The sequence below is a fragment of the Leucoraja erinacea genome, chromosome 18 (genome assembly GCF_028641065.1).
Source record: "Leucoraja erinacea ecotype New England chromosome 18, Leri_hhj_1, whole genome shotgun sequence".
Classification (NCBI taxonomy): Eukaryota; Metazoa; Chordata; class Chondrichthyes; order Rajiformes; family Rajidae; genus Leucoraja; species Leucoraja erinaceus.
The window spans coordinates 37400382-37427104 of record NC_073394.1 but is presented as its reverse complement, the minus strand read 5'-3'; the positions used below and the strand labels follow the sequence as shown (position 1 = coordinate 37427104).

Below are 26723 nucleotides of genomic sequence, written 5' to 3'. Positions count from 1 at the left end.
TTGAAACATAGAAACATAGAAATTAGGTGCAGGAGTAGGCCATTCGGCCCTTCGAGCCTGCACCGCCATTTAATAAGATCATGGCTGATCATCCAACTCAGTATCCCGCACCTGCCTTCTCTCCATACCCTCTGATCCCCTTGGCCACAAGGGCCACATCTAACTCCCTCTTAAATATAGCCAATGAACTGGCCTCAACTACCCTCTGTGGCAGAGAGTTCCAGAGATTCACCACTCTCTGTGTGAAAAAAAAGTCCTCATCATCGGTTTTAAAGGATTTCCCCCTTATCCTTAAGCTGTGACCCCTTGTCCTGGACTTCCCCAACATCGGGAACAATCTTCCTGCATCTAGCCTGTCCAACCCCTTAAGAATTTTGTAAGTTTCTATAAGATCCCCTCTCAATCTCCTAAATTCTAGAGAGTATAAACCAAGTCTATCCAGTCTTTCTTCATAAGACAGTCCTGACATCCCAGGAATCAGTCTGGTGAACCTTCTCTACATTCCCTCTATATCAATAATGTCCTTCCTCAGATTTGGAGACCAAAACTGCACGCAATACTCCAGGTGTGGTCTCACCAAGACCCTGTACAACTGCAGTAGAACCTCCCTGCTCCTATACTCAAATCCTCTTGCTATGAAAGCCAACATACCATTCGCTTTCTTTACTGCCTGCTGCACCTGCATGCCTACCTTCAATGACTGGTGTACCATAACACCCAGGTCTCGCTGCATCTCCCCCTTTCCCAATCGGCCACCGTTTAGATAATAATCTGCTTTCCCGTTTTTGCCACCACAATGGATAACCTCACATTTATCCACATTAAACTGCATCTGCCAAACATTTGCCCACTCACCCAGCCTATCCAAGTCACCTTGCAGTCTCCTAGCATCCTCCTCACACCTAACACTGCACCCCAGCTTAGTGTCATCCGCAAACTTGGAGATATTGCCTTCAATTCCCTCATCCAGATCATTAATATATATTGTAAATAGCTGGGGTCCCAGTACTGAGCCTTGCGGTACCCCACTAGTCACTGCCTGCCATTGTGAAAAGGACCCGTTTACTCCTACTCTTTGCTTCCTGTTTGCCAGCCAGTTCTCTATCCACATCAATACTGAACCCCCAATGCCATGTGCTTTAAGTTTGTATACTAATCTCTTATGTGGGACCTTGTCGAAAGCCTTCTGGAAGTCCAGATACACCACATCCACTGGTTCTCCCCTATCCACGCTACTAGTTACATCCTCGAAAAATTCTATAAGATTTGTCAGACATGATTTACCTTTCGTAAATCCATGCTGACTTTGTCCAATGATTTCACCACTTTCCAAATGTGCTGCTATCCCATCTTTAATAACTGACTCTAGCAGTTTCCCCACTACCGATGTTAGGCTAACTGGTCTGTAATTCCCCGTTTTCTCTCTCCCTCCCTTCTTAAAAAGTGGGGTTACGTTTGCTACCCGCCAATCCTCTGGAACTACTCCAGAATCTAAAGAGTTTTGAAAGATTATTACTAATGCATCCACTATTTCTGGAGCTACTTCCTTAAGTACTCTGGGATGCAGCCTATCTGGTCCTGGAGATTTATCGGCCTTTAATCCATTCAATCTACCCAACACCACTTCCCGACTAACCTGGATTTCACTCAATTCCTCCACCTCCTTTGACCCGCGGGCCCCTGCTATTTCCGGCAGATCATTTATGTCTTCCTTAGTGAAGACGGAACCAAAGTAGTTATTCAATTGGTCCGCCATATCCTGGTTCCCCATGATCAACTCACCTGTTTCTGACTGCAAGGGACCTACATTTGTTTTAACTAATCTCTTTCTTTTCACATATCTATAAAAACGTTTGCAGTCAGTTTTTATGTTCCCTGCCAGTTTTCTTTCATAATCCATTTTTCCTTTCCTAATTAAGCCCTTCGTCCTCCTCTGCTGGTCTCTGAATTTCTCCCAGTCCTCCGGTATGCTGCTTTTTCTGGCTAGTTTGTACGCATCATCCTTTGCTTTGATACTATCCCTGATTTCCCTTGTTATCCATGGATGCACTACCTTCCCTGATTTATTCTTTTGCCAAACTGGGATGAATAATTTTTGTAGTTCATCCATGCAGTCTTTAAATGCCTTCCATTGCATATCCACCGTCAACCCTTTTAGAATTAATTGCCAGTCAATCTTGGCCAATTCACGTCTCATACCCTCAAAGTTACCTTGAACTTTGAGGGATGTACGTGTACCACAGCGGGAGCTAAGTATGATTTAGTTTGATGATGATCACTCCTGCTGATCATTGGAACATTCATTAGTACACCACAGGGGGTCATCGAGTGCAATGAGTCACCATTGCCTCTTTATTTAGAATAAAGCAGATCGTATTTTTCATCTGCCCTTTCCCCACAATCCTGCAATACTTCTTCCAACAAGTCTTTATCCAATAAGCTATTGTCTAGTATTAAAAATAGAGAACTGCAGATGCTGTTTAGCACCCAAAAGGACACAAAGTACTGGAGGAACTTAGCGGGTCAGGTAGCATCTCCAATTTCTCCAGTGCTGCTGCTTGACCCGCTGAGTTACTCCAACACTTTGTGTCCTATTAAGTCTGTCTTCACTGTTGTTGAGGAGGTACATTCCAAATCCAAATCCCTCTATTTAAAAAACAGCATATTCTCATGTTGTGTCACGTTCTTGCACCAATCACCTGAAATCTATGCCCTAAAGGTATGAAAACATTTTGTTCTTACTCTGTCTTAACCCTTTGTGTTTTCCACCACATCAGACATCATCTTAGCTTGAAGGTAGCGGGTCAGGCAGCATCTCTGGAGAGAAGGGATGGGTGATGTTTCGTGCCGAGACCCTTCTTCAGACTAGTCAGCGGAGAGGGAAATAAGAGATATCGATAGTGATGTAGAGACAGAAAGAACAAATGAATGAGCGAGACTGGATTAAAACGTGGTCATAGTCGAAGAGCAGGAGGAATCATAGAGGGAGCAGCGAGAGGATGTTGCAGAACTCTCGTCCGAGAGAGAACTTCTTCAAAGTAGACATACCTTGAGGAGATTATGCAGTGGAGCAGATTAAATGTGTTGGAAGGCTTGTTCAGCTCTAATGAGTATTAAACTGGTTAAACCAAGTGTGACAACTGCTTTTTGCTCTCCTTGCTCAATTAATTAATTTTAAACCTTTACTATCAGTCTGAAGAAAGGTCCTGACCGAAACGTCACCTATCCAGAAAAGCTGCCTGACCTGCTGAGTTACTACAGTACTTTGTGTCTATTTTTGTAAACAGGCATCTGCAATTCCTTGTTTCTATTATTAATTTCAAACCTTTTGTTGTTAAGTTTGCCAATCAATATTGGTGCTAAAATTCCTAATGCGGAATCCCACCAATGCATATCTTTCTTGTACAGTAGCATTCTCATGTTTGCAACTAGATGTTTATGAGAATTGTGCCTGGATTAGGGGGTATTAGATGAGTCTTTTTACAATACTGGAGAGATTTTGAGGAATGAGATTATTATTCAGGTTTTTACACGATTACACTGTTCTTCACAAAAATCTACCCATCATGTGAAACCTTACAAATAACAGATATAAATTAGATAACTTTAAGACCGAAAGTCAAAAACTTTTTTTCATAACAGATACATTTTCATTGTTTTATCACCATTTTGGACACCAAAAATGTGACATTTAAAAACTCTATTTAGTCATAAATATTTAATTGATAAATAAACTTCATATGGTCCCTCACACATATATGATTTGATAATGATCTAGGGAAGTATCTTCATCAATACCAGGAGAAAAATACAGGAACATGTCCGGTATTGCACCCCGCAAAGATCCCGTAACGGTCGTTGTGCTTGGTGTCCATTGTCACAACAAACGTTATCGGGGTCGGTACGTCCGTAAGTTAAACCACGGCAGGTCGCCGAAAAACCGCCGACTGGATCCCCTCCGACAATGTCTACGACAACCTCCCACCTAGTCAAAGGAAATAGGCAACGTTTCAAGCTACGGCAAGCTACTGACAATCGGCGACCCTTTAGGACGTCCACCTATGACCACACCTACGACATCCTACGTCCACCCGTGACAAGCTACGACATGGTAAGACAATTCAGTCGCCGGTACTTGTCGCCGATTGGCATAGGTAGTTGCCAATGGAATTCACCAAAGTCAGCACCGGTGACAACCTACGTCATCCTGGCGACAACCTATGTCATCCTGGTGGCAACCAATGTCAAGCCAACTGTCGCCAAAAAGTTTTGAACATTTCAAAATCCAGCGGGGACCAGAAAAAAGCTACGAATCTTTGGGCGACTGAGGAGACCACTCACGACCATACAGGCGACACCCCGACAACCATGTGGCGACAGCCTAGTCGCCTGTTGTCGCCTAAAAAATTGCCTAAGTGGGACAGGGGCATTCTTGATATGCGGGGAATGTAAGGATATGGATGATTAAGAAGGAACTGCAGATGCTGGAAAATCGAAGGTAGACAAAAGTGCTGGAGAAACTCAACGGGTGCAGCAGCATCTATGGAGCGAAGGAAATAGGCAACGTTTCGGGCCAAAACTCTTCTTCAAACCCTTCTTCAGTCTGATGAAGGGTTTCGGCCCGAAACTTTGCCTATTTCCTTCGCTCCATAGATGTTGCTGCACCCACTGAGTTTCTCCAGCACTTTTGTCTACCTTGTAAGGATATGGATTATGTGCAGGCAGATAAGAGTTGGTCAGGCTGAAAACTGTAACATCCAGGTTCAGGAGCAGCTTATTCCCAACAACCTTCAAATTATTGAACACTAAAAACTCTGAATAAACTCCAAACTATCTTGATTGCAGTCTGGACTTTGGGGGCATTGTTTTTGCACTATACTGTTTGTTTCAATGGTACTTTATTATCACATATACCAAGGTACAGTGAAATTCATTTTGTATACGGTTCAGTACAAGTGTATAGCAATAGTACACCGAGACAGTTTGTTTTATATATCTAACTTCCTTTAGCTGTGTACTATGATGTCTACAGTGTACTATGTTTACATATATTGTGCTGCTGCAAGTAAGAATTTCATTGCTCCGTTTTGGGACATACGACAATAAAACACTTGCAATCATGTACAGCACAGACATTGTGGGCCGAAGGGCCTGTGGCTGTGCTGTGCAGTGTATGTTCTGTGGACATGGCCCGTGTTATTTGTTAAAGATCGCTGCAAAGACATTGTTGACATTGTTGCCCGCGTGAAATCATCCTTAATTGATCTTTAAAAGCTCAGAGCCTTACCGAGTGGACGTCACATCCCCTTGTTCCTCAGAGCGCCACGTACCTGGGTCCGCTCAACCAAACCTGCTGCCGGACATATGACCCACAGGTGGGCGGACCTATGGGGATGCCGGCCTGGGGGAGGGGGCGGGACATTGAGCAGCGGCCGGCCAATGGCGGGTGAGGTGGGTTAGGTTGCACGGTGCAGCAGTGGGTTGTATGGATGTGCTGGGACTTGGTGCTTTGACAGGCTCAGTGTGCAAGCACTTTATGTGTGTGTGTCCGACCACACTCTTCTTGTCTACCTCCAACACACCCCACAGTGACGCTGCAACCAGAAACCCAGTCTGCAAGCAAAATGCACCCAGACATCAGGGTAAGAAATAAAGCTTGCACTGTTTTTCATTGTATGACAGTTGTTTATGCTGCAAACATTCTTTGGAATAGCTGCCATGTTTTAAACTTGGCCATGAAACCCGCTGCAGGTATCAGGAGACGCACTCTGTCGTTACATTCTGTGCCAAGTCTTTTGATCAGATCCTAGAACATAGAAGCATGTTAATAGCTGTTTCTTTCACAGGCTATGTTGCAAAACACTCATACAATGATGTTTCCCAGCTCCTTTCTAAAAATGGGATTAACTGACCTGCACTATGTAACCGTATTAAACATTGATCAATAGTAGTAACTATAAAATTACACAGACAGAATAAATCACAACTTTGTTGTTAATTATTCTGTAATGTACTAGAAGAGGTTTACCAGAATGATGTCTGTAATGTACTGAGTTGTAAGTCAGTACATTTTGTGGTGCTATAATACGGTGACAATAAAGGCAACATTAAAGTCGTGCAGAATAGAGAACAGCTTTGTTAATCTGTAACGTTATTATGAGTTAGTACATTTTGTAGTGTTGTCATGCAGTGGCAATAAAGGCATTGAAGTTGTACAGAATGGAAAACTGTTCTTTTTGTTGTTAATCTGTAGTGCTTCTATGGTGAGTTTGTACATTTTGTAGTGCCAATAAAGGCAACAATAAAGTTGTACAGAATAGAAAACAGTTGTTGTTAATTATTCTCTAATAATATTATTGTGAGTTTGCACATATTGTAATGCTATTAATAGTAACAATAATGGCAACATAAAAATATATACAGAATAGATAGTAGACAAAAAAATGCTTTAGAATCTCACCGGGTGATGCAGCGTCTGTGGAGAGGAGGAATAGGCGACGTTTTGGGTTGAGACCCTTCTTCAGACGTTTTATTGTTATCCACTCTGTAATACAATTATCATGAGTTATATATCTTGTCGTCCTGTAATTCTCAGTCTGTCTTTTTGATATGAAACATTTTATTCATTTTGTTGAACACTTTTGTACTCTGCAGAAGCTCAACAAAGATTTCAAATTTGCAAATTTGAAAGAAATCTGGTCTTAATGTTCAGATGATATTGAGACGGTATGATTACAGAAAGGAATAGTTTTACGCTGAACAAGAATATCTGTTACATTTCTTTGTTTTGATGCTGCCTGCCAGCGATTGTACAACTAAAGAGCAAAGTTTGAATCCCAGGAGCAGTGTTCAGTAAAACAAGAGAAACCTTCTTGTCTGAAGAAGGGTCCAGGCTGGAAATGTCACCTATCCATGTTCTCCAGAGATGCTGCCTAGTCTGCTGAGTTATTCCAGCACTTTGTCCTTTTGGGTATTAACCAGCATCTGCGGTTCCTCGTCTCTGCTGGGGAAACCTCACATTAAAATTGATGAAATGGTGGTTTGTCAATACATGTTCCCTTGTCTGAAACATTGAAACATAGAAAATAGATGCAGGAGTAGACCATTCGGCCCTTTGAGCTTGCACCGCTATTCAATATGATCACGGCTGATCATCCAAAATCAGTACCCCGTTCCTCCTTTCTCCCCATATCCCTTGATTCCGTTGGCCCAAAGAGCGAAATCTAACTCTGCAATGCATCCAGTGAATTGGCCTCCACGGCCTTCTGTGGCAGAGAATTTCACAGATTCATAACTCTTGGTTAAAAATATTTTCCTCATCATAAAGCTGGTAACAATGCAGATGGAAGCAATGTTAAATCAAAAGAGAGTACTTTAATACACACACACACATTGCAAACAAATGCATGTTGAAGATTTGTCGGAATGACTCACTTCAAATGGACAATTTTACTTTTTTTTTTTTCACGTTGTATGACCTGGTGCAGCATATTATTGGAAAAAATGAATTGATAAACATCATTGGTAAATTTTGGGATGCAATGGAGCATCTTCTTTAGATGTTGGACGGCACAAAATTGCCATTAGTTTGCCAGCAATATTTAGTCAATTATGCTGTTAAATAATGGATCAGTGCCAGGTGGATTGGTAACACAATTTATAAACCATCAGGCAGTATTTTCTTTCATTCTTGGTTTTATTGCATTCCGAGGTTTGATTTGGCTTTGTTTGTTAAGTAAAAAAAAATCAATACATTGCCTTGTTAATTCTATTTATAGAAAATTGATAAAGAAGGGTGGATATGTTTGTCAGTTTTTGCCCTGGCATCACATAAGGTGCTGGAGTAATTTCATGCTTAAAAAGTACATCCTAGACACTTGTAGAACGAGGAACTGCATATGCCGGTTTATACTGAGGATAAGCACGAAGTGCTGGAGTAACTCAGCAGGTCAGGTACTATCTCTGGGGGGGAAAAAAGGATGGGTGACGTTTCGGGTTGGGACGAATAGCATTGAGTCTGAAGAAGGTTCCTGACCCGAATGTCACCCATCTTTTTTTCTCCAGAGATGCTGCCTGACCTGCTGGGTTCCTCCAGCACTTTGTTATGTTCAAGCTTTCGACATTTGCATTTCCTCACGTCTCTGCTCTGCCCTCGTGTCTCTGCCTTCTGGGCTCCACTGGGAAAGATGATGTGGCATTTTACTAATGGTTGGAACTGCTTGGTGTGGTCAACTGGAACACACTATCCCGGAGTTTGTCATCTGCTCAATACTATTGCTGAACGGTTATGGCTAATTTGTAGCTCATCACTAAATTTGATGCACACTAATATACCGTGAGATTACATGAGGGGTTTGGCTATTACATGTTAATTCTACTTATCTTTGTTGTATATCTGTATTAGAACTGTACAATTCTTGCTTTTGTAGACAAGCATAAACACTGTTGTAGAGAACCTGATGCTTTATTATTAATATTGTAATTGTATCAATATAAAATAATATTGCCATTATATTAATAATTAATCCATTACATTAATACTACATGAATTTTGTATTAACACTTGCTTATCAATATTCCTTTTTGTATATTCCTATGTACGGTGTAGATGTGTTGGAAGTGGTCGTCGGCGTCTGACTGTTTTCTGTTGCTCTGTTTCATCATTGTTGCTGAAAGTGTACCGATTGATAAAATCAAAGTGAGCAAAGTTGAGGAGCCAGAAGTACAGGCATCACCTGAAACTCAGGTAAGCATTTGATGTATCCTACGGGGGATACCAGTAGAGGGATATGGGTCAAACTCGAGCAGGTGGGACGTGTAGATGGGGCATCTTGATTAGCATGGACGAGTTGGGCCAAAGGGCCTGTCTCATTGACTCTATGTTATACTCTTTCAAATCAAGCAACAGCCATCATGATTTATATTGCCAGAGGATTGCTCATCATTTAAAGTTTTCACTATAGCTGGGCATCTGTGATGGTAGGCAAATATCACTTTTAAAAATCACCAGAGGAGGTAGTTGATGCAGGTATTATAACATCATTTAAAAGACAACACAAAGTGCTGGAATATCTCAGTGGGTCAGGCAGCATCTCTGGAGAACATGGATAGGTGATGTTTCTGGTTGAGACCACCCCTTTTGATTCCTGCTGATGAGTCTGAAGAAGGGTACCTACCTGAAAAGTCACATAGCCATGTTCTGCAGAGATGCTGCCTGGCCCGCTGAGTTACGCCAGTGCTTTTGTTTTGTCGTAAACCAGCATTTGCAGGTCCTTGGTTCAATATTTCAAAGACATTTGGACTGTCACATGGCTAGGAAAGGTTTAAGGGTCTGTCCCACTTGGCCGTCATTTGCGCGCCATTTACACGACCTCCAAAAATATGGTTGTCGCATTCTGATGCACGTGTGGCGTGTGGGTAGCGCGGACGGGCGCATGGAGAGGCGTGGAGGAGTGTGGAGTAGCGCACGGTCTCGTGCTGCACAAAATCCTCGCACGCCATCTGCATGACGTATCGCGTCCGCACGCTGACGCATTGGCGTCCGCACGCTGACGCATTGGCGTCGCGTGCTGGCGTCCCGATGTCTCGCGTGTATTGCGTGGTGAGGCATGGTTACGTCACCGTGCGAAACCATGCGTCGCTGCGCGCCGCAGCATATTCTAACAACGTCACACGCACCAGACGGCATGATGACACGTGATTTGTACGTGACGACGACATGTCGACCTATTTTACATTTGATGCGTAAATGAGGTACAAATGACGGCCAAGTGGGATAGGCCCTTAAGAGAGTTATTGGCCAAACGCAGGCAGGTGGGACTAGCTTAAATGGGGCATCATGATAAGCATGGCCAGGTTGGTCCAATGGACCTATTTCCATGTTGTCTGACTCTATGACTCCATACCATTCAGGATGATTTTGGGGACGATCTGTGATATTCAACGCCACTATCTTAACACTGGATTGTGAAGTATAGATACTTGGCCTGCGAGAGATTAAGTCCCATATTTATTACATGCTTTTATGCCACACCAAATGGCCTCGTACAAATGTTCCAAATTAAGCGCAGCACAGTGGCGCAGTGGTAGAGTTGCTGTCTGACAGCACCAGAGATCCGGGTTCAGTCCTGACTGTGGGTGCTGTCTGTACAGAGCTTGTACAGGTTTGTAGGTTAATTAACTAGGAGTGATGTATGGGGATCGCTGGTTGGAATGGACTCGGTGAGTCGAAAAGCCTGTTTCCGTGCTGTACCTCTTAAAGTAAAGAAGTTAATGTATTAATTTTAACGGAATTATTTGGTGTTCCTTTGAGCTTGCTGGGAGGAGTAAGCAGTTGAGGGAGTGAATGCAAATATTGTTGCCAGAAAATAAATCCATTTGTTTGAAGCGTGAATGTGTGTCCTGGTTTCATCTAATAAGTTGAGTTGTCCCAAGGTACACAAAGCACAAACTTTGTCCATGCTCACTGCTAAACAAGGACATGTAATGTGTTTTTGACTGCCAGTATTCACATATCATGCCAGCCTATCTAAGTGCCCTGAAAACGCCACTATTGTATCTGCCTCCACCACAACCGCTGGCAGCGCATTCCAAGTCTGAAGAAGGGTCTTAACCTGAAACATCACCCATTCCTTCTATCCAGAGATGCTGCCTGTCCCGTTGAGTTACTCCAACTTTTTGTGTCTATTCTCCAAGGCCTTTGGCTTGCTGAAGGGATACCATCTTCTGCCAGGGAATGTTGCCAAAGTAAGGATAAAAATCTGTGTTTCTGCACGAGAGAGAGACTGGCAAGAATGTGAATACTGGCAGTCAAGAACACATTACATGCCCTTGTTTAGCAGTGTTAATAGAATGGAACAATTACAAAGGCCCTCACTGGCATTGTTTTTTCTAATTTCACTGCCCTTTGAATGATGTCAGTTGTGTCTAGAGGTACCAGGTTTGGGTAGCACCTTGGTGCAGCGGGTAGAGCCGCTGCCTCACACCAGAGAACCAGGTTCGATCCTGACCTCTGGTGCTGTCTGTGTGGAGTTTGCACATTCTCTCCTTGTTTCATCAAGTTTTTTTTTCTCTGGGTGCTCCAGTTTCTGCCCACAACCTTACCAGCTGTGCCATTGTGTCACCATTTTTCTCCAAGAGTCCCTAAAGCTGATCAGGTTGGAGACCACTATTCATTTCTTAAGTTAACTGTGCTTTCACTGTGGTTGCCGTGACGAACAGATACTCCATGGAGACCTGGAGGGCTGGCGCAGTGGTCAAGTTGCTTACAGCGCCAGAGACCCGGGTACAATCCTGATTATTAGCGCTGTCTTTACAGAGTTTGGACATTCTTCCGGTTTCTTCCCACACTCCAACTCCAAAAAAGTGCAGGTTTGTAGGCTAATTGGCTTGGTAAAATTGTAAATTATCCCGAGTGTGTCGGATAATGTTAATATGCAGGCATCACTGGTTGGTATGGACTCGGCGGGCCTGTTTCTGTGCTGTCTCTAAAGTAAAGTAAATTAAACCTGCACTGAATCTTTACATTTCGTAAAGTAGACACACAATGAATAATCTAATCTAATCAATGCTAGATTAACTCAGCAGGTCAGACAGCATCGGCAGAGATGTGCGGTGTAAACGAACGTCTGCTGTTCCTTCTGACACTTCTATACATTCCCTGACCTCTGCTGTGATGTGTGTCGTTTCACTGCGTTTGTTGAGCTAATCTGAACTAACCTGACTGAATGTGTGGGAAGGAACAGCAGATGTTGGTGTAAAGTGAAGATTGACACAAAAGGCTGGAGTAACTCAGCGGGTGAGGCAGCAACTCTGGGGAGGGAAAGGAATAGGTGATGCTTTGGGTGGAGACCCTTCTTCAGACTGACCTTAGACCTCAGTGTAAAGAAGGTTCTTGAACTGAAATGTCACCTATTCCTTTACTCTGGAGATGCTGCCAAACCTGACTGAATGATGAATGTGAATGTGATTTCCCTCTATGTTTGACAGCCTGCCAGAATGCTGTCCCTGTTGCAGTGAATGTGATGATTAACTAGAACACTAATGGTGCGTGTATTAAGAATTTTACACAATAAATCAGTTGTTTCAATTAAAAATGGTCTTAATTCAAATGAAGTGTTTCTAGAAGGGGCTAATTTTGCATCCAGTTACTTATCGAGGTGATTTAGGTTTATTATTATTGACACGTGTGTTTGCATTTAGTGAACATTTTTGTTTTGGTGTCCATCCAGGCAAATCATACCATACATGAACGCGTTCAGACATCAAGGTTGTGCAAAAGAGAAAGAAAAGAGCACGTTAGTGCAGGTCCACCACTGATTTCCAGATCCGTCACATAACAACGAAACGACAATGCACCACTGACCCACTAATGTTACCCCTCCCATGTCTCCAAAGCATCATGGCTCATTAGTTCTTAGAACATAATTAAGCCATTCGGCTTATGAATTCTACTCCATCATTCAATCATGGCTGATCTATCTTTCCCTCTCTCCCGCCCATTCTCCTACCTTCTCCCCATTTCCCTTGGCACTTGTACAAATCAAGAATCTGTCAATCTCTGCCTTGTGCCCAATGACCTGTCCACAGCCGTCTGTGACAATGAATTCCACAGATAAGCCTCCTTCTGACTAAATAAATTCCACCTCCTCCCTGTTTAAAGTTACGTCTTTTATTCTGAGTGTGCTCTCTGGCCCTAGTTTCTCCTATAAGTGTAAACATCCCCTCTCCCTCCACTCTATCCAGGTTATGGACTTCGAGAAACATAGAGAAAACAAATATTGAATGTAAACCAAAGTGTGCTTACGCCTGACATTATGACTGTCACTTATGACTGTCACTTGGACGTTACTTGGTTGCCATAGCTCGGGTTAAATGACGCACAGAACCAAGCGAGCTCCACCAATAACTGCAGCTATTTTAGTTTAGTTTAGAGCTATAGTGTGGAAACTGGCCCTTCGGCCCACCGAGTCTGCAGTGACCGAACATTAACACTACCCTACACACACTAGGGACAATTTACTATTTTACCGGCCGCTTAACCTATGAACCTGTACGTCTTTGGAGTGTGGGAGGAAAACTAAGCTCCCGGAGAAAACCCACTGGGGGAACGTAGCAACTCTGTGTAGTCAGGATGGAGCCCGGGTCTCTGGCGCCTTGAGGCAGCAACTCAACCGCTACACCACCGCGCAGTAAACAATTTACTCTTTTAGGACTGAGGGTCGCATCCTGAAAGAGCACGCACCACATGCAGTGGCATTCCTGAGGTTGTGAGAATTGTAGATGGAGTCGATGGTGGGGAGTGAGATCTGTGTGATGGACTGGGCCACATCCACAACTCTCTGCAATGTCCTGCTGTCTTGGGAAGAGCTGTTGCCATACTAAGCTGTGATGAATCCCCATAGGATGCTTTCTCTGGTGCATCCGCCAGAGTTAGTAGGAGATATTGAGGACGTGGCAAATGACCCCCACCTTTTAAGGAAGTAGAGGTTTCACGAAGGTCCCAGTATTGTAATAAAAGGAAGTGTTGAGGTGGAATGATAGGGTTTGACATAAGAGGCAACTGGTATTTCCATTTCGCAAGACCAACTGATTCTCTTTGTGGTTGCGATGTATCTAACAACCTTCATCTTGAATTACAATCTTTTAATTTTATTCTGATGTTAGGTAAACTTGACCAGGTTATAACCCAGCAGTTTGAATATTGATTTATCTAATTTCAAGTGAACCTTGCATTCCCCCTCTATCCATCCCTCCCCCACCCTAATCATCCTGCTAGTTTCACTGTTCGTATCCCTTCGCTTTCACCTCCCCAGCCTACAGTGGACCATTGTGGGTGCTTTGGCCATGAGTGCCGGCTCTGATTTGTTCTGTCCCTTTTCATATCTAGTTTTCCCTCTCCCCTGACTATGTGAAGAAGGGTTTCAACCAGAAACATCACGTTTCCTCTAGAGATGCTGCCTGACCTGTTGAGTTATTCCAGCATTATTTATCTATCTTCTGTGTAAGCCAGCATCTGCAGTTCTTTTCTACATATTAGATATTTTGTTTTTCTATCCCTGGAGATAAATGCAATTTAGTTTAGATATACAGCATGGAAACTTTGAAACTATCTTCTATAGTCAGGGTGTGTGGGAAGGAAAGTAATAGCAGGAAACCAACAAGAGTGAGAGATAGACTATTGATTCCCTGATGTGTGATTCTAGTCCTGTGTTTTGGGTGCCAGATTGTCATGGGACTGCTGAACAACTTGCTCCCAAAACAATTTAAACCAAAATTCATCAAAAGGCATCATCCCCATTTTTCTGTGACAATCACAGCAGGACTCGTATCTGTAAGTACCAGTACAAATCTCCAGAGAATCATAGAAACATCAGAAATGGGCACAAAATTTCGTTCAGACCGTAAGGTCTGAATGACAATAAAGGAAATTCAATTGCACACACAGGGGCAGCTGGTAAAAGCTGCTGCCTTCCGGCACCAGGGACCCAGGTTTGATCCTGACTATGGGTGCTGGAGTTTGATCCCAAGAGTTTGCAAGATCGCCTTGTGACCCCTTGGGTATATTTTACATTGAAAATACAGCACAGGTACAGGCCCTTCAGCCCGCAATGTCTGTGCTGAACATGATGCCAAGTTAAATTAATCTCCTCTGACTGCACGTGATCCCTTTCACTCCATTCCCTGCATATCCATTTAAAATGTTAACATTAAAAATGTGTCCATGGGTTTTTGTCATCTCTGGTATCACTGCAAGAATCTGTCTCTTTTAGACTGTAATATAAAGTCAAGCTATGCACTATGTATCAGTTTTACATTAGACAGATTGTGTAAACGTGTGATCATATTGGGAAACTTTATCGTTTATTTATATCGATGCATCTTGGCAAAAATGTTCCGTTCAATATATATATATATATATATATACTATTAAAAATCAATTTTATTTTCTTGAACTCTGCAGAACATGGGTCAAACTCCTGCAGTAAATCCATCAATGACAGACGTATAACAATCGTCAATGGGTCTGTGTTCTTTCCCTGAGCACAGTGCATGTTTGCAAAAGGGACTCTATTCCAATATTTATCTAGTTTGCTTTCCTGCGATCCTTTTGACAACGCAAACGGGATGACCCATCCAATGTTTAACCATGTGTGTAAACTGTGGACTTATTTAGAATGTTATTGTATTTTCCTCTTATCACCATTATTTTATACTGCTGCACCTTTACTTTCGAAGGCCTTGTGAAAAGGTCTCCAACTGATTTGTACATTGGTTCACCTATACACCTACCTGGTGTTCGATTTCCCATTATGTTGGAGGATCATGAGATGTCATGCTTCAAAGGAAACTCCCCATATTAAATCTTTGACGGAACGGATCATAGAGAGGCTTTTTTTAAATGAACTTTCTTCAAAGAGTCATGCAACGCAGGAATAAGCCTTTGGCCTGTTGTCCATTCTGACCAACGATGCCCATCCACGCTTGTCCCAGCATCTGCATCTGATCCATAATCCCAGTAAACCACTCCGATCCATCCCCCTCCTCCATGGAATTGTAACAGGCCAAATTGTGGACCAGAACTGATTAATGTACTATGGTACACAAAATTGCTGGAGAAACTCAGCGGGTGCAGCAGCATCTATGGAGCGAATGAAATAGGCAACGTTTAGGGCCGAAACCCTTCTTCAGACTGAGTCCAGACTTCAGTCTGAAGAAAGCGTTTCGGCCGGAAACGTCGCCTATTTCCTTCGCTCCATAGATGCTGCTGCACCCGCTGAGTTTCTCCAGCAATTTTGTGTACCTTCGATCTTCCAGCATCTGCAGTTCCTTCTTGAACACTGATTAATGTATTATATTATTTGAGTGGAATTGCAAGCTACAGCATGTAGTTGGGCCTTTCCATCCCCCAAGTCCACGCTGACCATCACTCACCCGTCCATACTAGTTATAGTCATTTTATCAGGCAAGTGTCCCATAGGTAAACAACATCACTTTCACCAGGGGACCCCATGCAGCAAGGAGAGTCCTGGCGTTTATACTATCCACATTAGATGTATGGGCCGAAGAGTTTTATAATAGGAAGGTAAGATTAAAGTTAACACTGGAGGAAAGACGAAGATGAAATGTTACAGACATTGTAATTTCAATGCCACAAGTACCATGAGGGTATAAAATTCCTACAGTTACTTTAGCATATTGAAGCAGTTTGGGCTTGCTCACACTGTTTTCCCAATGTACATCGCTATGGCCTTTAATAAACCGACTTGTTCGATAGATTCACCACTGATCTATGAGTTGTTTTATTTTGTGTCTGTGCCTCTCTGAGTAAAGTTAGATATAGGGCACAGGTATAGCACAAATTACCTCCAGCATATTCCCTCCATTGAACCGCTACAAGCCACATTGTGGACTTCACAACTGTGCTATGTGCTAGGAATGTACTAATTTGAGGAAGGACATGATTGCTATTGAGGTAGTGCAGGTTATTCCCAGGATGGCGGTACTGACATATGTAGAAAGAATGGGTCGACTGGGCTTGTATTCACTGGAATTTAGAAGGATGAGAGGATATCTTCAAGAAACGTCTAAAATTCTTAAGGGATTGGACAGACTAGATGCAGGAAAAATGTTCCCGATGTTGGGTGAGTCCAGAACCAGGAGTCTCGGTTTTAGAAGGTAGACAGAAATGCTGGAGAATCTCAGTGGATGAGACAGCATCTATGGAGCGAAGGAAATGGGCAACGTTTCGGGTCGAAACCCTTCTTCATCCTGATATGAGGGTGGGGGGGGGGGGGTAGGGACTACCTGAAATTAGTAGGGACTACCTGAAATTAGAGAAGTCAATGGTCATACCGTTAGGGTGCAAACTGCCCAAGTGAAATATGAGGTGCTGCTCCTCCAATTTATGGTGTGCCTCACTCTGGCCATGGCGGAGGCCTAGGATGGGAAGGTTGGATTCGGAATGGGAGGGGGAGTTGAATTGCTGAGCCACTGGAAGATCAGGTTGGTTATTGCGAACCGAGCGGAGGTGTTGGGCGAAGCGATCGCCAAGCCTGTGCTTGGTCTCACTGATGTAGAGCAGTTGACACCTAGAGCAGCGGATGCAATAGATGAGGTTGGAGGAGGTGCAGGTGAACCTCAGCTGCACCTGAAAAGACTGCTTGGGTCTTTGAATGGAGTCAAGGGGGGAGGTAAAGCGACAAGTGTAGCATTTCCTGCGGTTGCAAGGGAAGGTACCCGGAGAGGGGATGGTTTGAGTGGGAAGGAACAAATTGACCATGGAGTTACGGAGGTAGAGGTCTCTGCGGAAAGCAGACGGGGAGGAGATGGGAAGATGTGGCAAGTGGTGGGATTACTTTGGAGGTGGCGAAAATGTCGGAAGATTATTTGTTGTATGTGACGGCTGGTAAGGTGGAAGGTGAGGACAAAGGGGACTCTGCCCTTGTTACGAGTGGGGGGATGGGGAGTGAGAGCAGAGTCAAGAGATATAGAAGAGACCCTGGTGAGAGCCTCATCTATAGTAGAAGAGGGGAACTCCTGTTCCCTGAAGAATGAGGACATCTCCGATGCCCTGGTGTGGAACACCTCATACTGGATGCAGATGCGGTGTAGACGGAGGAATTGGGAGTAGGGGATGGAGTCCTTACATGAAGCAGGGTGGGAAGAAGTGTAGTCCAGAATCAGTGGGTTTATAGTGGATATCATATCACCTGCGATGGAGATAGTGATGTCAAGAAATGGTAGGGAAATGTCAGAAATGGTCCAGGTGTATTTAAGTGCCGGATGAAAGTTGGTGGTGAAATGGATGAAGTCGGTGAGTTGTGTGTGGATGCAGGAGGTAGCACCAATGCAGTCGTCAATGTATCGGGGATAGGGCCACAGTACGCCTCGAACAAGGATTGTTTGACATACCCTACAAAGAGGCAGGTGTAGCTAGGGCCCATGTGTATGCCCAGAGCTTTAGAATATGGGGTAGAATTTAGGACTAAGATGAGGAAAAACTTCTTCACCCAGAGAGTTGTGAATTTGTGGAATTCTCTTCCACAGTAGGCAGTGGAGGCCAATTCACTTGATGTTTTCAGGAGTGTTAGATTTAGCTCTTAGGGCTAATGGAATGAAGGGATATGGGGGAAAAAGCAGGAACGGGGTACTGATTTTAGATCAGCCATGATCATATTAAATGGCGGTGCAGGCTCGAAGGGCCGAATGGCCTACTCCTGCACCTATTTATCTATGTTTCTATGTAATTGGAGTAGAATTGAAAAATATAGCATGGAATTGGGCTGTTCGATCTGCCTAACCCTCGCCGACCATCTCTCACCCATTCACGTGAGTTAGTCACACAGCGTGGAAACAGGCCCTGTGGCCCAACTTGAAACAGTTCTATGTTATCCTACTTTCTCATCCGATCCTCGCACGCTCTGGGGCACTTTAGAGGCCAATTAACCTGCAGACCTGCAGCTCTTTGGGATATGGGTGGAAGCCGGAGCACCATGCAGTCACAGGGAGGGGAAACATCACTCAGACAGCACCCGAGGTCAGGATCAAGCTGGGGTGTCTGGCGTTGAGGCAGCAGCTCCACCGCTGTGCCACCATGTTGCTCTTCTGAAACACATTTTAATTTCTCCCATATCCTTGCAGGATACGGGGCTGTACTATGATCGATACCTCCGCGAAGTCATTGATGTTTTAGAAACTGACAAACACTTTCGTGAGAAGTTGCAGACAGCCGATATAGAAGAAATTAAGGTATGTTATGTTAAGAATTTTTATCTACTCTGTTGTGCCATTGTTACCCATTCCACCTTCGACTTTGTTGCTTCAGGATCTACCCTTGGGTCGTTTCTCGGCCTCTTCCTATTTCCCTTCAAAACACACAGATCCTGCACCAAAGACTTTCTGCTGAACATCACCAGTTGCTTTGTCTCGAGCTCTCAACCATGTTTCACAGCCCACAAGGCTCATCCCCAGCTAAATATTGAGAATACACCCCCCAAATCTGTTATCTCTGCCACTGCGGAAAGTGAGCTTGCCCTTGTGTTCCAGTTCCTCCACTCTGCCTCTTTAACCTTCTCTTGAATTTGCAATTCTCCAATAACTCTTTTCCCTCAGGGTGGTAATATCAATGACCAGAGGGCATAGCTTTGAGGAGGGGATGTAATGGGCAAGGTCTCTTTTACAAAGGATGGTGGGTGCCTGCAACGCGGTGCCAGAGGTGGTGGTGGAGACAGATATGGTAGTGGTCTTTTAGAGAGGCGCATAGATATACAGGGAATGAAGGGATATGGATCATGTGCAAGGCGTGGAGATTAGTTTAAAGTTTAGTTGTTAGATGCAGAATGGAAATGGGCCCTTTGACTCGTCGAGTCCATGCCGACCAACGATCGCCCATACACTAGTTCTATCCCACACACTCAGGAGACTTTACAGAAGGGATAATTTGGGATGTGGGAGAAAACTGGAGCACCCGGAGAAAACCCACGCAGTCAGTCACTGAGAGAAGATGCAAACTCCACACAGACAGCACCCGAGGTCAGGATCAAACCTGGGTCTCTGGCACTGTGAGGCAGCAGCTCTACCCATTGCACCACGGAAGTAATTCAGCAGATGGCACGGTTGTAATGTTCTGTGGTGAGAGGTGGCAGAGGGTGTGGGTGTTTGTAGACTGCTGTGTTAACGAACTAGAGATATTTTAAAAATCTGTCATCTCTTTCATGCCTGACCAACTATGTGAGCGATTTGATTAATTTTCTTTTCTCCTTTAATGAAGAGTGGTAGAATGGCTAAGGAACTAAACTTAGTAAGTCATCTTGTGAGAACTAAATTGGATGAACTGAAAAGACAGGAAGTGGCCCGGCTACGGATGCTGATTAAAGCCAAGATAGATGCACAGCAAGGTAAAGGTACTGTATGACAGAGTTTCCACCGTTGAACCTTGTAGAGCAGAGGACTTTGAGATGGAATAACTGTTTGTCCTTTCTGTATCCAAGTGCAATGTCTGATGTCTCCTTTGACCAGGTTTTGCATTCATTTAATGTCCTCCAATATCATTCTTCACTCTCAAGTGCATTCTACATAGTGTGGTGCAGTGCAAAAACTGATAAAACTGCTGCCTCGCAGCGCCAGGAACCCATGTCGGATTCCGACCTCGGGAGCTGTCTGTGTGGAGTTTGTACGTTCTCCCTATGACCTGCGTGGGTTTTCTCCGGGCGCCCCGGTTTCCCCCTGTAAATTGCCCCTAGTGTGTAGGGAGTGCATGGGAAAGTGGGATAACATAGAACTAGTGTGAACGGGTGACCAATGGTTGGTGTGGACTAGTTGGGCTGAAGGGTCTGTTTCCATGCTATAAACTAAACTAATCTCGATAAGCAAAATGCTGTAACGCAAGAAAGCTTTATAACCTGGTTATAACCAGGGGAACAAGGATATGGCGGACCAATTGAATAACTACTTTGGTTCCGTCTTCACTAAGGAAGACATAAATAATTTGCCGGAAATAGCAGGGGACCGCGGGTCAAAGGAGTTGGAGGAATTGAGTGAAATCCAGGTTAGCCGGGAAGTGGTGTTGGGTAAATTGAATGGATTAAAGGCCGATAAATCCCCAGGGCCGGATAGGCTGCATCCCAGAGTACTTAAGAAAGTAGCTCCAGAAATAGTGGATGCATTAGTAATAATCCTTCAAAACTCTTTAGATTCTGGAGTAGTTCCTGAAGATTGGCGGGTAGCAAACGTAACCCCACTTTTTAAGAAGGGAGGGAGAGAGAAAATGGGGAATTACAGACCAGTTAGTCTAACATCGGTAGTGGGGAAACTGCTAGAGTCAGTTATTAAAGATGGGATAGCAGCACATTTGGAAAGTGGTGAAATCATTGGACAAAGTCAGCATGGATTTACGAAAGGTAAATCATGTCTGACGAATCTTATAGAATTTTTCGAGGATGTAACTAGTAGCGTGGATAGGGGAGAACCAGTGGATGTGGTGTATCTGGACTTCCAGAAGGCTTTCGACAAGGTCCCACATAAGAGATTAGTATACAAACTTAAAGCACAAGGCATTGGGGGTTCATTATTGATGTGGATAGAGAACTGGCTGGCAAACAGGAAGCAAAGAGTAGGAGTAAACGGGTCCTTTTCACAATGGCAGGCAGTGACTAGTGGGGTACCCCAAGGCTCAGTACTGGGACCCCAGCTATTTACAATATATATTAATGATCTGGATGAGGGAATTGAAGGCAATATCTCCAAGTTTGCGGATGACACTAAGCTGGGGGGCAGTGTTAGCTGTGAGGAGGATGCTAGGAGACTGCAGGGTGACTTGGATAGGCTGGGTGAGTGGGCAAATGTTTGGCAGATGCAGTATAATGTGGATAAATGTGAGGTTATCCATTTTGGTGGCAAAAACAGGAAAGCAGACTATTATCTAAATGGTGGCCGATTGGGAAAGGGGGAGATGCAGCGAGACATGGGTGTCATGGTACACCAGTCATTGAAGGTAGGCATGCAGGTGCAGCAGGCAGTAAAGAAAGCGAATGGTATGTTAGCTTTCATTGCAAAAGGATTTGAGTATAGGAGCAGAGAGGTTCTACTGCAGTTGTACAGGGTCTTGGTGAGACCACACCTGGAGTATTGCGTACAGTTTTGGTCTCCAAATCTGAGGAAGGACATTATTGCCATAGAGGGAGTGCAGAGACGGTTCACCAGACTGATTCCTGGGATGTCAGGACTGTCTTATGAAGAAAGACTGGATAGACTTGGTTTATACTCTCTAGAATTTAGAAGATTGAGAGGGGATCTTATAGAAACTTACAAAATTCTTAAGGGGTTGGACAGGCTAGATGCAGGAAGATTGTCCCCGATGTTAGGGAAGTCCAGGACAAGGGGTCACAGCTTAAGGATAAAGGGGAAATCCTTTAAAACCGAGATGAGAAGAACTTTTTTCACACAGAGTGGTGAATCTCTGGAACTCTCTGCCACAGAGGGTAGTTGAGGCCAGTTCATTGGCTATATTTAAGAGGGAGTTAGATGTGGCCCTTGTGGCTAAGGGGATCAGGGGGTATGGAGAGAAGGCAGGTACGGGATACTGAGTTGGATGATCAGCCATGATCATATTGAATGGCGGTGCAGGCTCGAAGGGCCGAATGGCCTACTCCTGCACCTAATTTCTATGTTTCTATGTTTCTATGAATTAAATTTCCGGTGGGCGGCGTGACCGACATTGCAGCGCCCCCTGCAGTCCGTCTGTCTTTTTTTATTTTAATTGTCCTGCTGAGGGTATAGTTTGTAGTGGGTTTTTTACTGTGTATATGTGGGGGGGCGGGAGGGGGGAGGGGGGAGGGGGAAACTTTTAAATCTCTTCCCTGTCCATGGGACCCGACCTTTTCCCTGTCGTGTCTCCGTTGTTGTTGGGGCCTAGCACCGTGGAGCGGCCTCCAACTGGAATATCCTGGGGGCTCAAGTCACGGAGCCGGCGGAGCTGCAGACCTACCATCGTGGAGCTGGCCGGCTTCGGAGCGTGGAGAGCTGTGGTGGTGCGCTGCTGCGACCAGACTCCGGTGGATGGTGACACAGGAGCTCGCGGGTCCCCGGTGGGAGACCACTTTGCGGGGCACAGGCAACGGCGACTTCTCACGCATCCTGACCCTTGCATCGACCGGCACGGCTTTGAGTGGCCGCGGGACTTTCTAGCGCCTGTCGGGGGCTTTGACTTTGACTTTGACATCGGGTGAAGAATGGAGAGCAGGGGAGAGACAAGACTTTGCCTTCCATCACAGTGAGGAGGAGATTCACTGTGATGGATGTTTGTGTAAATTGTGTTGGTGTGTGTCTTGGTTCTTTTCTTGTATGACTGCAGAAACCAAATTCCGTTTGAACTTCATGTGAGGTACAAATGACAAATAAACGGTATTGTATTGTAGATTGGGCCAGAGAATGACTGTTATTTCATGGTAAAAAAAAAATCTTATCATTTGCCTCCTCCTATCATCACCCCCTCCACTGGTCCTTGTCACCATCTCTGGCCCTCTATTTGCCAATAGTCTCATCGATCCATATATTGCTGGCATCTGTGGAAGGAATGGACCAACAAGGTTTTGGGTAGGGACCATTCTTCAATCTGAATGGAGAGGGAGAAGGCTGGTAAAGAGGGTAGGATAAAGTCTGGCGAGTGTTGGGTGGATGCAGTTGAGGGGGTGTTTGATTGGAATCTGCTCCCATTCGTGTGACCATCTGTGTCTCACTGGGATTGGGCTGCCCCAGGTGACGTTGTAATGCCTCATGACAGTGTTATGTTTCTGTATCGACAATGCTACCTTTTTATTGAAACATGTTTAGTAAAGTAAATTGCTCCAGTGCTTTCTAATAACGACGACTGTCCTTCAAGTCAAGTCACTTTTATTTCTATAGCACATTTAAAAAACAACTCTCGTTGACCAAAGTGCTTTACATTGGTGGAGGTGCTAATGTTATACAACAGATGTTCATTGATTAAATACAAACACCACTACATACATATAGCCCTCGCTCAGAGGATGTCAAGAAAGGCTTGGGAGTAGAAATGAGTTTTAAGTCTCGACTTAAAGGAGTCGATGAAGGGGGCAGTTCTGAAGGGAAGAGGGATGCTGTTTCTTGGGGCCCTGAGCTGTATTGGTGCAGCTAACAATCATGTTTGGGAAAAAATGTAGACACGATGAGCTGCAGGTCGCTGGTTTACAGAGAAATACATTAAGTGTTGGAGTAATTCAGCGGGTCAGGCGGCATCACTGGAGAATATGGCTGGGTGGCTTTACTGGTCAGGACTCTTGTTCAGACTGGTTGTGATGGGGAGTAGGATGGAGAAAGCTGGAAGAGAGGTGGGGGCAGCACAAAGTTAGGCAAGTGATAGGTGGATACATGTGAGGGGCATTTGTAAGCTCATTACATTGGAGTATTTTTTGGACAATGGTGCCCTCTTGCGGTGTTAATGTACTGTTATCTGTGAGATATGGAATGATTCAGCTGCACACAGCTTCATGTTAATGGAAACATATTTCAAATGTAATTTATTTTGCATTTTGGAGAAAATGTTAGCATCAATTACAACACTTAATTTAAATTGCCATGTTTTGCAAATCAATCGAATATTTTTTATGCACCCTCAGAGGCAGGAATAGACCACCACGCTCTGTTGAAGCAATTCGAGCATCTCAATCACCAAAACCCTCACAGCTTTGAACCCGAGGATCTGGAATTATTGATTAAAACTGTAAGTGATCTTTACAAAGAGTGCAATAAACAATTAAATCTCACTGATAACACATTTTATTATTGACAGCTAGGCAAATAGAATTGAGGTAGAGGTAGTGTAGACACTCGGAACCTTTTACCCAGGGTGACATTTTTGGGGACTAGAGGGCATAGCTTTAAGGCAGGGGTCGGCAACCTTGTTCTGCATAGGGGCCTGGACACGTGTCTGTGAGCGGATGGCGGGCCACATCTATCACGTGTTCACATGGATCCCGCCCCCAGCCCGCCCCAGATGGCACGTGTTCACAGAAGGTAGACAAAAATGCTCTGGCTGCACCGCATCCTGCTCAAAGCTGGAGAATGCCCCCTCCCATTGGTACGGAACATTTGCATTTTTCAGCTTGAAATTGTGCAATATGGTGCATACTGTAGCGAGTCTTATAACTCACACTTGAATGCAATATATATGCTTTAAATTGGATTGGAGCGTTTTTGAAAGTAGGAAGGCTGTGCAATCACTGATCACTGGCCTTGGGGGTACCCGGTGAGGGATTGGAGCAACCAAGTGGGGAGAGGGTGTGGAAGAAGGGTAGGAACTTTTTGAAATTAATTGATGTATTAAAATCATGTTTTAGTGCACTGTAGAAGTATGATTTCAATGTTTTTTGTATGAATTATTTTTAAGAGCTAACCTTTTAAGGGGTAACTTTATCCACACAAAGGGTGATGGGTGTATGGAACAAGCTGCCAGAGGAGGTAGTTGAGGCAGGGACCATCCCAACATTTAAGAAAAAGTTAGACTGATACATGGATAGGACCGGTTTGGAGGTATGGACCAAAAGCAGGTAGCGTAGCTGGGACATGTTGGTGGGTGTGGGCAAATTGCGCCGAAGGGCCTGTTTTCACACTGTATCACTCTATGACTACATTATACCTCCACCATGCATGAATGCTTCAAAATCGTGATTGAGTTTTATTGCCATATACACAAGCATAGAAACATAGAAAATAGGTACAGGAATAGGCCATTCGGCCCTTCGAGCCAGCACTGCCATTCAATATGATCATGGCTATTCATCTAAAATCAGTACCTTTCCTGTTTTTTCCCAATATCCCTTGATGTCGTTAGCCCCAAGAACTGAATGTAACTCTCTCTTGAAAACATCCAGTGAATTGGCCTGCACTGCCTTCTGTGTCAGAGAATTCCACAGATTCACAACTCTCTATGTGAAGAAAGTTTGTCCTCATCTCAGTCCTAACTGCCCCCCCCCTTTATTCTTAAACTGTGACCCATGGTTCTGAACACCCTCAACATCGGGAACATTTTTCCTGCAGTTACAGTAAGTGAAAATGTAGCAGGCAAGCAGGATGCTTTCACCAACCACCCCCATTTGATGACTCACACTGTCCGGAGTGCTCCGTGGCCAGAGCTGCAATCGTCCGTCCCGGCTCCCCACATCTGTTCCGGCTGCTGGTTCTACTCCCATCCCTCCCGCAGCCCCGGCTCTACAACACCCGCGGACCCTGCAGTTTATCCGAGTTTTGAAATTTTCGTTGATCACAAAATTTCTCACCACTAAGCGTGAGAAATTTCTGATGAGCGTGAGGGCGTGAGAGTTTGCTTGAGGGCATGAGTCTCACTCTCAAAGTGTGAGAGTTGGCAGTCCCGGTACATGTGGCAATAATATACCAGTCAGTCTACCCACGTCATTATGCACCACTTTACATGCAGTTCAGTTGCAATAGATGGAGCAACCACGAGGTGGCAGCAATGGGCAGGGCCAATGCCATTCATTTATAAAGAATTATGTGCGAATACCGACACAAAGTGCTTGAGTAACTCAGTGGGTCAATCACAGCATCTTGAGAGAAAAGGAGTAGATTACATTTTGGGTCGGTACCTTTCTTCGGACCAGCATCTGCAGTTCCTCCCTGCACAAGAATTATGTGTGTTACTTTCACTGTTTATAGGAACCTCTTTCCAAATACAATGCAGTCCATGATGGACCAGGTGAAATACTGCAGGAAGCAGGCTTTATTATCCCGCTTTCAGTATCTATATTATCTTTGATAAGTCATCGGAGCAGAATTAGCCTTTCCCCATAACCCCTGACACCCGTACAAACCTGTCAATCTCTGCCTTTAAAACAAACTCAATGACTTGGCCTCTACTGCTGTCTGTGTCAATGAATTCCACCGATTCTCCGCCCTCTGACTATAGAAATTCCTCCTCATCTTTCTAAAAGAACGTCCTTTTACTCTTAAGTTATAACATTTAAAATATGTGACCGAACATTCCCTGAGATAAACACAAAATGCTGGAGTAACTTAGCAGGTCAGGCGGATTCTCTGGAGAGAAGGAATGGGTGATGTTTCAAGTCAGACACATGCCCTTGCTGGATTAGAGCAGTTGTTAGGCACAAGCTGACACCAGTACTCCCCCCTCTCCTCCCATGGTCCGTTATGATGAGGGTTGTCTGTTTCAATCTGTGTACTGTACA

The 26723-nt window shown here is 44.3% G+C and overlaps 3 protein-coding genes across 4 annotated transcripts in view; 1 reads left to right on the top strand and 2 right to left on the bottom strand.

The window, feature by feature from the left end:
- The window catches only part of pik3c2a (phosphatidylinositol-4-phosphate 3-kinase, catalytic subunit type 2 alpha), a 157884-nt gene extending 155016 nt beyond the window's left edge, over positions 1 to 2868 (bottom strand). The window contains exon 1 of the mRNA XM_055649867.1: positions 2743 to 2868. The gene's annotated coding sequence lies outside the window, so the exon portion shown is untranslated. The remainder of the gene's footprint in view (positions 1 to 2742) is intronic.
- rps13 (ribosomal protein S13) overlaps positions 1 to 26723 on the bottom strand; it is a 319891-nt gene that overhangs the window by 184773 nt on the left and 108395 nt on the right. The window lies entirely within an intron of this gene.
- LOC129705939 (nucleobindin-2-like) overlaps positions 5470 to 26723 on the top strand; it is a 39089-nt gene continuing 17835 nt past the window's right edge. Inside the window, exons 1-5 of one of the 2 annotated variants that reach the window (XM_055649869.1) lie at positions 5470 to 5642; positions 8609 to 8746; positions 18643 to 18750; positions 19772 to 19898; positions 24138 to 24241. In XM_055649869.1, the coding sequence (XP_055505844.1) occupies positions 5625 to 5642; positions 8609 to 8746; positions 18643 to 18750; positions 19772 to 19898; positions 24138 to 24241 (495 nt within the window). In that variant the 5' untranslated portion in view covers positions 5470 to 5624. Of the gene's footprint in view, positions 5643 to 8608; positions 8747 to 18642; positions 18751 to 19771; positions 19905 to 24137; positions 24242 to 26723 lie in introns of both variants that reach the window. The other variant, XM_055649868.1, reaches the window with a different exon arrangement.